The 15,652-nt window shown below is 46.2% G+C and overlaps 1 protein-coding gene and 1 pseudogene across 1 annotated transcript in view; both read right to left on the reverse strand.

Annotated features, from left to right (window-relative positions):
• Window positions 1–15,652, reverse strand: part of ELAVL1 (ELAV like RNA binding protein 1) — a 41,712-nt gene that overhangs the window by 10,811 nt on the left and 15,249 nt on the right. The window contains exons 2-3 of the mRNA XM_036240056.1: window positions 13,674–13,861; window positions 8–111 (exon numbers count right to left, since the gene is read on the reverse strand). Of these exons, the coding sequence (XP_036095949.1) occupies window positions 8–111; window positions 13,674–13,845 (276 nt within the window). The 5' untranslated portion in view covers window positions 13,846–13,861. The remainder of the gene's footprint in view (window positions 1–7; window positions 112–13,673; window positions 13,862–15,652) is intronic.
• Window positions 10,017–10,603, reverse strand: LOC118615269 (annotated as a pseudogene).

Consider the following 15,652-nt stretch of genomic DNA (forward strand, 5'->3'; position numbering starts at 1 on the left):
TTGTTACCTTAATGGTTTTGGACTGGAGCCGCAGGCCGTTCAGTGTGTTTATTGCTTTCTCTGCGTCCTTTGCAGTCACGTAGTTCACAAAGCCATAGCCCAAGCTGTGTCCTGTGGGAGAACGTGCACATTGGTAAACCATTCAAGAGAGACAAAGAGGATGAAAACGACTATGCCCTCCTATGTCTGGCTGGGCTCCAATGAATAAGGTCAGAGAGAAAAGATAAAAAAACACAGGAACCTTAAGAGCCAGGGTCTGCAGGAAATGGGGTTACACTCTGTATTAATGGTTTATTTGTTACACTTCTTTGGCCAATTTGTACATTTTTTGCAAAGAACAAATGTTTCTTTTGTTACTTAAAAAGAAACATTGTGCTACTGACTGCATCCTGAGGAACCCATCACCAAAGCAATGACAATGACTGGTCCCACTGGGGATGGCCACGCTGTGGGGTATGAGGGGGCCTGGGTCTGGGAAGGGTAGGAGGGCAGTTACAAGTGGCAGATAGGTAGATAGGCATCTTTCCACCACTTCCAACATCAGAGCAGAGAGAGCTTGCTGGGTTCTGGTGCCACTCAGCGTTAGTTTCTCTTACTTTCCCGAACCTGCAACCCAATGGGAAGCACAAGGACAGGACAGCACTTAGAGAAGTTCCAGCCCCACCAGGCAGCCCCTGTACCACCTTCACAGTCCTGGCCAAGCTTGCAGGGCTCCCCTTCATAGTGGCCTCCACTGTGATGACATCATCAGCTGAAGTCTGGTGGAGTCGTAAGTAATGCAAAAACCCAAGTTCTTCCCAAAGAAATCCAAGGTTACAGGTAGCATGTCCCCGTCCCCTCTTTGTGAAACTTTTATTTTTTCATTTTTTGTTAATCTTCACCTGAGAACATTTTTTCATTGATGTTTAGAGTGGAAGGGAGGGGAGGGTGTCGGGGGGGGGAGAGAGGGAGGGGTAGGGGAGAGAGAGAGTGAGAGAAAGAGAGAGAGAGTGACAGAGAAACATTGATGAGAGAGAGACACACTGATTGATTGCCTCCCACACAACCCTGACTGGGCCGATGATTAAACCTACAACCCAGGTATGTGCCTTGGACTGGGAATCAAACCCACAACGCCTCAGCCTGCAGACTGACACTCTTAATCACTGAGGCAAACTGACCAGAGCTTTGTGAAACTTTTAGAAGTGGGAATGACCACCAACTGGATACCCACAAGGGACTCAGCATAGCAGGCTAGGGGCTGTGGGTTCCCAGGAGGCCAGAGAGGAACAAAGGCCGAGGGTCAGAGGTGGAAGGAGCCTTACACCTTCACTACAGAGGAAGCAGGAGGAGGTACAGAGAAGAGAAACACCAGCGCGTCCACATCCGACCCACGCACATGCCATGTCAGGGGGCACCCACTACACACAGGGCACTGCCCTGGGCAGAAACAGAGATGTGTGTAAGATCAAGGTCCACCTTCATTGAGGTTTGCTCCATTCCTATGGTTGGCAGAAGATTACAATGAGCAGGTAAAAAAATACAACCAGGCCGCCCAGCCAGAGTGGCTCAGTTGGTTGAGAATCGTCCCACGCACCAAAAGGCTGTGGGTTTGATTCCTGATCAGGGAACATACCTGGGTTGCAGGTTTGATCCCCAGTCAGAGGGTGTACAGAAGGCAACTGATTGCTCTCTCCTCCTCCCTCTCTAAACATTTCCTCAGGAAATGCTTAAAAAAATAAATTAATAAAAAATTTAAAAATAGCCCTGGCCAGTGGTTTGGCTCAGCGGTTGGAGCATCAGCCTGTGGACCAGAGTCGTAGGTTTGATTCTGGCCAAGGGCATGTACCTCGGTTGCAGTTCATCCTCAACCCCTCTGGGGCTGTGTGGGTGGCAATCGATGTCTCTCTCCGATGTTTCTTTCTCTTTCTCTCTCCCTCCTACTCTGTCTGAAGATAAATGTAAAAATATGCTGGGGTGAGGATTAAAAATAAATAAATAAATAAATAAATAAATAAATCAGGCCGTGAGCCACATAGGGGCGGAGATCCTCATAGCAGCTATGCTAGCTCAGCCTGCATTGTCCGGGGAACCCAGGCCCATCTCTGTGATGAGACCCAGAACTCAGTGGACAGCCTAATTCAGTTTGCCACTTAAAAAAAAAAGAAAATTATTTTTTAGATTTAAAGAAAAATTACAAAGGTAATACAGAGAATTCCCATATACCCCCTACAGCTTTCCATTAGTAACATCTTATACTAGAATGGATGAAACTCTTGCTATAAAGTAATGAACCAACAGTGACACATCATTATTAGCTCAGTCCACATTTGATTTCCATAACCTTAGTTTCCCTCTAATGTTCTTTTCCGTCCCAGGATGTCATTCAGGATCCCATGTAACATTTAGTCATCATGTTTTCTTGACTGGGAAGTTTTCTCAGACCTTCCTTACTTGTGATGACCTTGACAGTTCTGAGGAGAGCTGGTCAGGAATGTCGCATAATCCCCCTCAACCTGGGTTTGTCAGATGTTTTTCTCATGGTTAGGTTAGTGTGATGGGTTTTGGGAGAAAGACCACAGACGTGCAACAAATGCCCTTCTTATAACATCACATCAGGGGTGTAAGCTGTCAACGTGACTTATCACAGATTATGTTGACCCTGATTCCCTGGCAGAGGCAGCCAATTTGACAGGTTTCTTCTCCACTGTTAGGCCCCCCCTCCCCCCATACTGGAAGCTTTGGAAGGAAGTCGCTGTATAGTCCACACTTAAGGAGTACTTCATGAAATTCCATTCTCCCTCCTTCAGGGTGTAGTAGTTATATAAATTATTTGCATGGCAGCTTTCTTTTTTAAAAAAAACAAAAACAGCCTTGGCCGGTTTTGCTCAGTGGTTAGAGCGGTGGCCTGCGGTCCAGAGGGACCCGGGTTCAGTTCCCGCTAAGGGCATGTACGTTGGTTGCAATTTGTTCCCAGCCCTGGTTGGGTTGTGCAGGTGGCAACCACTCGATGTGTCCCTTTCACATCGATATTTCTCTCTTTCTCTCTTCCTCTCTCTCCCTCCCACTCTATCTGAACAAAAATAAACAAATAAACAAACAAACAAAAACAAAACCTGACCCTCCAGACCCATATTTTTAATAAAACCCCAGGGGTCTCAGAGACTTGGCTCCTGAGATCTGGACAGTGAGGGCCCTGGAGAATAGGCGCAGGCCCATCCATCAGGAGAGTCATACTTGAAACTCAGAAAACTACAATTGGCTCCAGGTCAGGGACTTAGGGTCCTTGCAAACAGTTCAGACCACAAATGTGAGTGCTGAGAATGCAGAGGAGGTCTGTGGTATGGATTCCAAACCAAACTCCAGCCCAGCTGGGACTTTCACCGTGTATGTTCCAGGAAATGGGGGGAATGGGCCAGAGGTGGTAGAGAGAGAGCAGACACAGTGTGTCAAGCCAGGCAGAGCCCTGTGGAGTCTGTGAGCTTGAGCAGGTATGAGATAAGGGCAGTGTGCACCAGAGGGGACAGCGGAAGGAAGACTCATGCAGATGGGCTGATGCAGGAGGGAGCTCCAGGGAAGCATAAGTGCTAGGGAGCAGCTCCCTTGCTAGCACTCCTAGGCTGGGCTGAGCCTTCTGGAGCCAGGTGGGGAAGGATCTCCACACACCCCTATCCTCAGGGCTGGCTCCATCCCCTCAATCTGTTTTATCCTCTGTGGTGGGCACCTGCGTGCAGCAGGAAGAAAGGCAGTGGAGGGACAAAGGGGAGCCCCTGGCTTTCACCCAATTGATGAGACTATAGAGAAAAGTGCTTAACACAGTGCTGAGCATCAACCTCCACCCTTTCCTTCACCATGAACCAAACACTTTCATCTTTGGTTGCCCATTAGAATCACTGGGGAAGCTTCTAAATGAATACTCGCTAGGCCACATCCCAGAGCAATGAAATTGGAATGGGGGTGGAGAGGAACAGGTGTGGTGGGCTTCAATAGTTCTGAAAGCTCCCCAGGATTTCAACATGCTCAGGCTGAGAGCTGATACTAGAAATACAGGTGGGGAGCCCCAGAGGAATCCCAGGTGCCTGAGGGAAGGCCCTCACTTCCCAAAGCAGCCCCCAAGTTACTGTTTCTCTAATAGGGTCTACAAGCCATGCAGATAATGATGCAGCTCCCTAGAATCCTCCAGAGCCCAGGGACCCAGAATGTCAGGCAGGTATGGGAACCTACATTTCTAAGCTCCTTATAGATGATTCTCCTGCCCCCTAGAGGCAGTGAGCCTGCAAGATTTGGTGCCATGAAGGCAGGTCAGATGCTGCCTCTTCACCCTTTAAGTTAGGATGATGGAAGACCAGTCCCATATGAAAGTCTGAGGTCTGGCAGGGGAGCAGGGGTGCTCAGTGTCAGAACTCAGGCAGGGCGAGTATCCTGTACAGGCTGCTAGGGTCAGAGGAAGGCAGGGCCTGCCTGGACTTAGGGCCATCAGAGCCCCCGCAGGGGAGATGTGGTGGGGAGGGGAGGGGATAGAAGATGAGGGAAAGAAACAAGAAGGAGAAGGGACAGGGATAAAGCATTAAATAAACCTTGGGTCTGAGGTTTGTCCCAGAGGTCGGCACTCCCTCCAGTTCTCACTTTCCACATTGAAGGAAAAACATCACCACCTCCATTCTGGCCACAGGCGCAGTGCTTCTCAGCTCTGGTTCTGACTTGCTGTATCCCCAGCATTGCCCTCCCTCGAGGAAGGTTAAATGTCAGATGTTCAAATATCCTGCCTGGTTGATTCAGTGAATCTGGATGGGGGCCTGTGTCCAACTCCCCCTTCTTTGTCACCAGATGCTGCTGGTCAGGCTCCAAGAGCCACCACCTATAGAAAAGCAAGCCTGCCTGCCTCCTAGTGGAGCACTCTTCATGCTCTGTCAGGCTACCCTGGGCCAGTGCTCTTCCATTTCCAAGCATACCTCCTCTCTCTTTGGGCAAGGGTTAAAACCAACAGATGATTACAAAGCATTTCATCTTTTGTTTGCAGACAAAAGCAGTCAGACGTACTGTTTTAATTCCCTGTGTTTCTCAAATTGACCTGGGGGTGCATGGCTGAGGTAGGTGAGTGCCCTGTGGAAGAGGCCTCCCCCTGCAATGTGAGAGGGCAGGAGCAGTCAAGGTCTTCCTTTAAAGGTCCATGGGAGCTCAAGGGAAGACTTCACTGAGGGAGAGACTGGGTCTTGAGGGGATGAGTGAATTAATCAAGCAATAATTTATTCATCCCTTTAGCAGACTACCTCCAGAGATACAACAAATGCCCCCAAAAGAAAGAAAACAGGCAAAGGACAAGAAGGATATTTTATAAAAGAAGAGTACAAACAGCCAGAAAGTACGTGAAAACAGATAAAATTTCATCAAAATGCAAATAACCACCAGGATCAGATGTCATTCTTCACTTAGGCTGGCAAAGATGAGAAACCCTGCCCCACCCAGGGGATGGAAGGGCCAGTGGGGAAAAGGAGTGTAAACTGGAGGGCAAGCTGACAATACCAGTCAAGGGCTTTAGAAAGTACAGTAGTCTCGCCCTGGCCGGTTTGGCTCAGCGGTTAGAGCATCGGCCTGCGGTCTGGAGAGACCCGGGTTCGGTTCCCGCTAAGGGCATGTACCTCGGTTGCAGTTTGTCCCCGGCCCTGGTTGGTTGTGGGTGGCGACCACTTGATGTGTCCCTTTCACATCGATGTTTCTCTCTCTCTCTGTTCCTCTCTATCCCTCCCACTCTACCTGAACAAAAAATGGAAAAATGTCCTCGGGTGAGGATAAAAAAAAAAAGAAAAAAAAGAAAGTACAGTAGTCTCCCCTTATCCTCAGGGTATAAACTCCAAAACCCCCCAGTGGATGCAGGAAATCCAACACAGCACTGAACCCTACACATACTATGCTTCTTTTTATACATACACACCTTAAAGGAAGCACTTACGGCTTCTCTTTAGTATGTCTGAGCTGCCAGCATCACTACTCTTGGGCTTTGGGGCCATTATGAAGTAAAATAAGGGTCACTTGAACACTAGCACTGCAGTACCACAACAGTCCATCTGATAACTGTGATGGCTACTAAGTGACTAACAGGCAGGGAGCATATGTATCATGGAGATGCTGGACAAAGGGATGAGTCACGTCTCGGGTGGGATAGTGAGAGATTTCATCACGCTACACAGGACAATGTGCAATTTGAAATTTATGAGTTGTTTAGTTCCAGAATTTTCCATTTAATATTTTCAGACAGTTGTTGACCATGGGTAACTGAAACCATGGAAAGCAAAACCACAGATAAACTCACATCTGTTGCTTCACTTCTAGGAAGACTTTCTATGGAAATAACCAGTGAATAGAGATTTGTGCCAGGATACTTATCTCAGTGAGGCTTATAAATACAGAAAAACAGTTGTAGCCTGTTGTAAACTCAGAACCTGCATACAGCAGAATACTATGTAACCACTATGATGAGGAGATACTATGCTCAACAACAGAGAAAAATGTTCACAGATACAAAAAGTTTCCCACACAGTTTGGGTGATGCAAGCCCATTTTTGTAAAAGTACACAATTGCTTACTACTAGGAATATGTAAAGAAGTAAGTCTGGAAGGATATGAATCACAATTGTGGGATTATGGGTAATTTAAACTTTTCTTCTTTTCTCATATGAAATTTTTTCTATATGGAACAAAAGTTATTTGCATTAAGGGGGAACAAGTGATTAGGCTGACTAGATGTGTGAAAGGACATTCCTGCTGAGGGAACAGTCCTCATGAAACCACAAGAGTGCAATAGCAGACATGTCTGGGGAATGACAAGCAGCTCAGTCCAACCTGAGATGGGTGTTGTGGGGGGTACAGTGGCTGGGATGAGGGGGACAGGTCCTCAAAAGACTTGTGAGCTATGGACAGGGGTAAGGACTTTATTCTAACCAGAGGTACATAGCAATGAGATAGAAGCTGAGCAAAGCTGAATCAGAGGCTAATGACTGAGCAGCCAGCATGAGAGACAGTCCAGGAGGGTGGAGACTGGTTCCTGGTCCCCCATGGGCCATATGCAGAGGGACCAAACACTAGGACAGAGAGCAGGGCAAGGCTGCACAGTAAAGCTAGCTAACGACTATGGATGGAATAGGCAACAACAAATGCATGTCTCTAATGTGGAGACTGGAGCCTGGCTGGCGAGAAATACTTTGAATCTTGAGGTCACCACGTGAAACATTCTCAGCATTCCAGCCACCATCCTGTCCCTCATTCCTCCTGTCGCCAGGGCCTGGGTCCATGGTCAGCACTCAATAAATATTTGCTGGGTGAATGAACGTCCACGCTGATATGCATTTTCCTCCAATCCCAAGGCCCTTTCATTTATTCATCCCTTTAGCAGACAACCTCCAGAGATACAGAGATGAATAATTAGGGTCCTTACCTCCAAGAATTATATGAACCTAATGGACAAGAAAGTTCCAACTTCAGTGCAGTATGAAAATCTATGTTGCAGGTCTGCCCAGTTGTTAGGGGAACCCAGAAGAGAGCATCTAAAGCTGACTGGGTTGGGCCAGAGAAGGCATCCTAAAGGAAATGGGACACATTATCTGAGGAGTTTTAAAGCAGGTGAGTGACAGAGAAATATATGGAGTGTTAAAGAGATTCCTTTCTGCAGTGGGAATGGTTTAGAGGGAGCACAGGTGACCAATTAAGAGGCAAGAGCACTAATGCAGGCAAAGGATGATGTTATCCTGGTCTAGCATGAAGGCAGGGGACATGGAAGAAAAGAGATGAAAGCACCCAGAGGGACAAGTGCCAGAGATATATGTCAAAGGTTATGCTTAGATATCTGACCAGAGCCAATGAGTGGACAGTGGTGCCATCCCTTACGATAGTGACACTGGGAAACAAGCAGCTGGCTTGCAGGAAAGTCAAGGTCAGTTTGGAAAACACTGAATTTGAGGGGTTGAGGAGCCTGAAGCTCAGAGAAGCTTCGTGGCTGAAAGAGGTGGCAAACTAAAGCGAAAGCTCAGCTGTGGGATGCATCTACTCACCACAGTATAGGTTTACAAGAGGCTTAGGAGTGACCCTGAGGTATGCTGAAGTTAATGGCTGGGAAGGGGGCTGTAAGGAAGGCAGAGAGAGGCCACAGGGGCAGGGGAGAGCCAGGGTGGGTGGTTCATAGAAGCCAAGGGAAGAGGCTTCTAGGAGACAGTCAATTTGCTGGCTCTGTGAACAGGAGGAGGAGGAGGACCATAGCTAGAGAAGTGGTTTTCAACTCTGAGTGATTCTGCCCCCTAGGGAACATTTGGCAATGTCTGGGGACGTGTTTTTGGTTGTCACAATTCAAAAAGTGTCACTGGTATGTAGTGGGTGAAGATCAGGGATGCTACTCAACATGGTACAGTGCAGAGGATGCCCCCACTCCAAAAATTATCCAGTCCCAAACAGTGATAGTGCTCAAGCTGAGAAAACCTGAGTCACAGGAAGTTGGAGAATTTTGGTAAGAATTTTTTTTAATATTCACCCGAGAATATGTTTTCCACTGATTCTAGAGAGAGAGAGGAAGAGCGGAAGGGAGAGGGAGGGAGGGAGAGAGAGAAACATTGAAGTGAGAGAGAAACACTGAAGTGAAAGAAAAACATCAATCGGTTGCCTCCAGTAATTTGCCCTGATGGGGATCAAACCTTCAACCTGGGCCTGGTTGGTGTGGCTCAGTGGATTGAGCATCATTCATGAACTGAGAGGTCTTGGTTCGACTCCCATTCAGGGCACATGTCTGGGTCTTGAGCCGATCCCCAGGGGCAGCTGATTGAAGTTTCTCTCTCACATCAATGTTTCTATCTCTCCCTTCCTCTCTCTCTAAGAAAATATATTAAAAACACAAAAACAAAACAAACCTAGCCCTGGCCAGTTTGGTTCAGTGGTCAGAGCATTGGCCCACAGACCAAAGAGTCGCAGCTTGATTCCGACCAAGGGCACCTACCATGGTTGAGGTGCGTCCTTGGCTCTGGTTGGGGTTGTGCGGGTGGCAGCCAGTCAATCTCCCCCCCCCCCCCCCCGCCGCCTCCCTCCCTCCTTCCTTCCTTTTCTGTCTCTCTCTCTCTCCCCCTCCCACTCTATTTGAAGATATTTGAAAAAAATATCCTTGGGTGAGGATTTAAAAAACACACAAACTACAACCTGGGTATGTGCCCTGACCGGGAATTGAACATACGACCTTTGGTGCATAGGACACGCTCTAACCAACTGAGCCACACCAGCCAGGGCTAGCAAGGATTTTTTAAGAGCAGAGACTGGTGCATGTTGAATGCTGACAGGACAATCTTGGAAAGACCCAGAAAAGTGGACACTTGCATAGCTTGAGGTTCCTGGAGTGCTGAGAAGGGACAGGATCCAGAACATGGCTGTGAAGTTGGAGGCAGGCATCAGCTGAAATGGTTGTTCTGGGGGACAGGGATAACCTTCATTGCAAGCTGAGCTAAGCTGGGGATTTGATTCGACAGGGCAACCGTCTTTCTCTGGGGTGGGCAGCCTGAGCCTGGCCAGGAGAAAGCAGCTGGATGACCATATCCATGCCCAGGGTTTCACCAGAGCAGTGTAATAAAAAAGGTCAAAGGGCAGTGAAATGTAAAGCCATTGCCCCAGAACTAGCCAGTGAAGAAGTTTTTGCACACTGGTGGTAAGAATACAGTAAGTTTTTCATAAAACTACATTCATTCAATTTAAGAACCGCTAACGAGGTACTGAGCTGAAATGTGAGCCCAGGTCCATCTACTCCACAACTCCTGGTACACTTCACGTATCTTGCCCAAAGATAAGAAAATGTTTATCTCTAACTGAAAACTTTCAAATTACACTTTTACTGCTTTCTTTTTTTTCTATCTTTTAATTTCCAAAACATGTTCATTCACATATGACTGACAGTACATAAACATTCTTTTACAATAGGTCAGGATATCTGTGTTATCTTGGTTATACAAGAACAGATGCAAAATAATGTTAAGACTTTCTTACCTGACATTGCAAAACAAAGTGTGTGTGCATATACTGTTTAAATCCCTTTATTCCCATTCCATCCTTTTGACTGAAATTTATTCATATCTGCCCTTCTTATAGTTCCCTCTCTTGTGAAAGGCATCACTATCTAGTCACCTAGGCCAAATCTTCTTCACCATACCCCACCTCTAGTTACCAAGTGCTATTAAGACATCTTCCTAAATCTCTCTGGAATTGATCTCTTCTCTATTAAAGTTCCCTTTTGCGAGTCCATTTCTTCACAAGTCTGATTAAGTAAGACTTTAATTGCTGTATTGCCATTTTTTCTTCTTTGGCCATTGGTGACAGCTCCAGGTCTGTTTGCTTTTGTAGTTCTTGTATCATGATCATAGTCTTATTGGAAGTAGCACAAATGCGGCTCTTAGTCTCTTTCTGCTCATCAGCAATTGGTTTAAAGCGAATATACAAAGTTTGATATCGAGCTTTTATTGCTGACAATTCGTAACTGGATTATTCTCACCTGCTGAATCAGAATGATTAGTTTTGATTTCATATTCCAGCCTGCATTGAATGTAACCAGATCAGAGTCAGCTTTCTGAAACATCAATTCCAGCTTATTGACCTCCTCCTCCATGTTGAATAGTTGACATTCCTCAGGCTGCAGTGGTGCTTTTTTACTGCTTTCTTAAAACCAGTTCTCTACTTTCCTAGCTACTCCCACCAAATCTAAGTGTTCTTATTACTATAGCTCACATCCCTTTGAAAAACACAACAAACAAAGAGACAAAAAAGTCAGGCACACCCTGGCTGCCCTGGCTGGTTTGGTTCGGCTCTGGCAGGTTTGGCTCAGCAGGTGGAGTGTAGGCCCTTGGATGGAAGCGAAGGGTGGAGGGTTTGATTTCCGATCAAAGGCACATACCTGGGTTGCAGGTGTGATCCCCGGCCCTTTTGGGGCTCGTGAAGGAGGCAATCAATAGGTGTATCTCTCTCACATCCGTGTTGGTCTCTCTCGCTCTCTCCTTCCCTTTCTCTAAAATTTGATGGGAAAATAGCCTCGGGTGAGGATTAATAACAACAACAAAAAAAGTCAAGTACTATGAGAATGCTTGCAAAATTGAACTGCAATACTGAAGAATATCAATGGGGCTGACAAATCCCCTTCCAACAGACCATAAATGGAGAAAGGCAAGACTTGTTAGTAGCACAGGAGAATTTCAAAACCCTTGTGAACAAAGACTCTTATTCAGGATGGTCTCCTAGAATAGGAAAGATAGTGGCTTCTAGAATATTCTAATACTATTCAATTTTGTGTACTATTTTTATTACTATTATTTTTAGATAGAGAAAGGAAGGGAGAGAGTGAGAAACATCGATGGGTTACCTCCTCCACACCCCCTACTGGGGATTGAGCCTAAAACCGGGCATGTGCCCTGACAAGGAATCGAACTGGGACCTCTCAATCCATGGGACAATGCTCAATCCACTGAGCCACACTGGCCAGGCAATTTTGTGTATTATTTAAAGTTCCTATTTAGAAGACATTTATTAAATCACAGACTCTCAGAATTGGAAGGGGGCTTAAAAGACTTTGAGTTCTAAGCCCTCTTCTAATGAACCAATTCTCTATATGGGTCAGCCAACCTCTCCAGGAGTAATCCTGGGGATGGGCACCATCTGATCTCTGGCAAATGCTAAGAGTTGACAACAGGCACTTGGGGTTCAGAATCTTTACTGTTATGTAAAAATATTTTTTAATCTTCACCCAAGGGCATGCTTAAAGAGAGGAAGAAAGGGGAGGGGAGAGGAGGAGGGGAGCGAAGGGGCGCGAGAGAGAAACATTGATGTATGAGAGAAACATCAATCAGCTGCCTTCTGTACATGCCCCAATTAGATCAAGCTCGCAATCCAGGTATGTGCCCTGACTGGGAATGAAACCAGCAACGCTTTGGTGTACAGGAAAACACTCAACCAACTGAGCCACTCTAATTGGGTTACTGTTATGTAAATTTGAATATATTGTATTTCCATTAAAAAAATACTCTCTCTTTCTCTCTCTCTCCCTCTCTCTCTCTCTCTCTTTCTTTCTTTCTTTCTTTCTTTATTTTCCTCACCCGAGGACATATTTCTATTTTCTGTTCAGACAGAGTGGGAAGGAGAGAGGGAGAGAAACATCAACGTGAAAGGGACACATTGAGTGGCTGCCTCCCACACGCATGACCCAACCAGGGCTGGGGACAAACTGCAACTGAGGTATGTGCCCTTAGCGGGAACCGAATCCGGGTCTCTCTGTACCGCAGGCCAACGCTCTAACCGCTGAGCCAAACCGGCCAGGGCAAAATACTGTTACTTTTAAAAAAAATTTTTTTAATTGATTTTCAGAGAGAGAGAGAAAGAGAAACATCGATGTGAGAGCAGAATATTGATCAGCTCCCTCCTGAATGCCCCCCACTGGGGATCAAGCCCATGACCTGGGCATGTACCCTGACTGCAAATCGAACCAGCAACCTTTTGGTTCACAGGATAACACCCAACAAACTGAGCTATACTGGCCAGGGATGTTTTACTTTTAAATTAGTTGGAAATCATAGTCTCACAACCCAGGTGGTAGACAATTCTGGGAGGACTGTCCATTCCTTAGCTCACCAGAGAAGAGAGGAGGAAAAGGAGGGGGGAGAGGAGATGGAGGAAGATGAGAAGGAGTGCAAGGAGAGGAATGAGGAGGAGAAGGAAGGAGAGTAGGAGGAGGAAAAAGGGAAAGAGAGAGAAAGGGAGAAGGGAGAGGAGTTGTGGAGGAGGAGAGGAGGGACAGGAGAAAGGGGAAAGGAAGAGGAAAAGGTAGAGGAAGAAGAGGAAGGGGAGAAGGAGAAGGACTGGCAGAGGAGGAGGAGGACGAGGAGGGGGAAGAGGAGGTAGAGGGCTCTCTAAAATAGTGTTCCTCCCTGAGGAGAAAAGAATCATAGTATCTGGTCTTTCCATGTTTTTCTCCAGTGTCCTTGAAACAGTGCTCTCAGAATGATGGCCTTACCAGGTACTGGGCCTTCCACAAACCCTTATGAGGTAGGCACCACCATCTCTACACTATGGATGGGGACACTGAAGTTTAGAGGTCCTACTGCGAGGGAGTGGAGAACAGGGCTTTGAACCTACCTACCCCACAGCCAGCCTGGTGAGCCACTGCCATACTCGCCCCCACACATAGAGTTCAAGTTCAGAGTGTTTCATACGATCAAGTTGATGGAGTGACAACAACCAGTCAAGGTGGCCCTAACCCAATGAGGGGCCACTCATGGGGGACTCAGCTGGCCTGACCATGTGTGGAGGAAGCCTGCCTGGGGCAGGGCGATGGCCAGAGTCCCTTCCACAGGTGGGGCCATACCAGGCGAGGCTGTCCTTTGGTTCCTTCCAGCTCTCGGAGCAAACTCAGTTTCTCATGTCTCTTCATTTTTCCTTCCCTCCCACCATCTTGTTTTGGACATGCTGTCTGACATTGAATTTTTCCTCTTTTGGAAAACTACATCCAATCTTACACCACAGTAGTGGCAAAGTGGAGTTTGAGATAAAAATGAAACTTCACAAGCATCACTGCAAGGCTGCAGCTCTTCTACAACTGAGGAAAGCTGCAGAGTCACAAGTAAAGAAGACAGTACTTAGCAGGACAGCCAGCCACAAGCACCACCTTAACAAAAACATCTCAGTTTCTGTACCTGCGACTTTATCCCGAATAAGTTTTGCAGATTCGACTTCACCAATACTACTGAACAGACTTCGCAACTCATCCTGGGTCATGTTCTGAGGGAGGTAGTTAACGATTAAATTCGTTCTCCCGATATCATCCCTGCAGTCTTCAGCCATGTGGTCTTCATAACCATTAGACATTGTATTTTAAAAAAATCTGCAGGGGAAAAAAATCAAGTAAATTATTAATGTTCATATTGCAGAATGTGAGACAAAAGTGATGATTGAATTAGCACTCAGTTTTCTCTTTAACATTATTTCAACTTATGTCCACACAAAAACCTGCACACAGATGTTGATAGCAGCTTTATATACAATTGTCCCTAAAATGGGAGAAACCACAATGTTGTCCTTCAGTAGGCAAATGGACAAACAAACATCTACACAGCAGGGTATTATTCAAGGATAAAAAGAAATGAGCTATGAAGCCACATGGAAGAACCTTAAATCCATATGACTAAATAAAACAGCTTGAAAGGCTATATACTATAAGATTCCAATTACATGACACTGTGGAAAAAGCAAAACTATGGAGACAGTAAAAAGATGAGTGGTTGCTGGGAGTTGGAGAGGGGAGGGAGGTATGAATAGATGGAGCAGAGGATTTTTAGGGCAGTTAAGCTGTTCTGTGTGATACATGTGTATACATGTCTTTCTACATATGTCCAAACCCATGGAATGTACACCACCAAGAGTGAACTTTAAAGCACTACAGGCTTCAGCTAATATGTACCAGTACTGGTTTATCAATTATAACAAAATACCACACTAATGTGAGATGTTAAAAGGGGAAACTTTGTGTTGAAGGTGAGGTATATGGAAATTCACTCTGTACTTCCTTTGCAATCTTTCTGAAAACTAAAATTGCTCTTAAAAAAAAACAAAACTCCAAGTTCAACCATTTCCACTTACTAAGAGGACTTCAAAAAAACATATACTGTCCTGGCCAGTTTGGCTCAGCGGTTAGAGCATCGGCCCGCGGACCAGAGAGTCCCGGGTTTGGTTCCCGCTAAGGGCATGTACCTCGGTTGCAGTTTGTCCCCGGCCCTGGTTGGGGTGGTGTGGATAGCAGCCACTCAATGTGTCTCTCTCACATTGATATTTCTCCCTCTCTCTCTTCCTCCCTCTCTCCTTCCTGCTCTATCTGAAGATAAATGCAAAAGTGTCCTCGGATGAAGATTTAAAAAAAAACACAACACATATACTTTCAGCACTGTTAAAGTTAAGCTCCTGTGAAAAGTGTTTGGGTTGTTTCTCTGGGGTAGTCCAGAGATTTCTGATTGCTTTTTCTCTCCTGTCTCTATATGTACTACCAATCGATGCAGCTGGATACTGAGGAGCCTGCCATATCCAACCTCCAGCAGGCAGGCAATGTTTTTTTTTTACCTCTTTCTTCCAAAACCAATTAAGATTGAGCTGGGAAGAAGGTTAGAATTTCTCTAGCAGTTAGAGAAAGTTAGTCTCAAGCTTGCAGGCTTTGGAAGCCTTTCACCAGCCTGTAGAAGTCTCTACTTTCAGTGACAAACATCAGACAGAGCATGGTGATGGCTTAGGAAAAGAGTGCCAAACAGAGCAGCTGAGGGTGTCAAGACTGCTCTTTCTGAGAGCATAACTCACATTGGGCTTGCTTACAAGCACAGCTGTGAGCTGCCTAATCTAAGCTGCCCCATGTCCCTGCCTCTAAACACATAGGCATCTGCCTTCTAGCACCCACCCCCTAACCCCCACTCCTGGCCTAAAATATATCATCACTGAGAAAAGACTTTGCTGCCCACAAGCCTGGAGGTCTCGGGGGCAGCCCATCCCCTTCTCCAGATCCCTACTGTGCAATTCTACTTTTATGCTTTCAGGAGCATTCAGCCTTCTTTAAAAATAGCCTTGCCAGTGGCTACATAAAAACCTGAACACATCTCCTGCTTGGGGATTTCCCCTACCCCTGAATCAATGC

Source organism: Molossus molossus, unplaced genomic scaffold (genome assembly GCF_014108415.1).
Source record: "Molossus molossus isolate mMolMol1 unplaced genomic scaffold, mMolMol1.p scaffold_m16_p_4, whole genome shotgun sequence".
NCBI classification, from domain to species: Eukaryota; Metazoa; Chordata; class Mammalia; order Chiroptera; family Molossidae; genus Molossus; species Molossus molossus.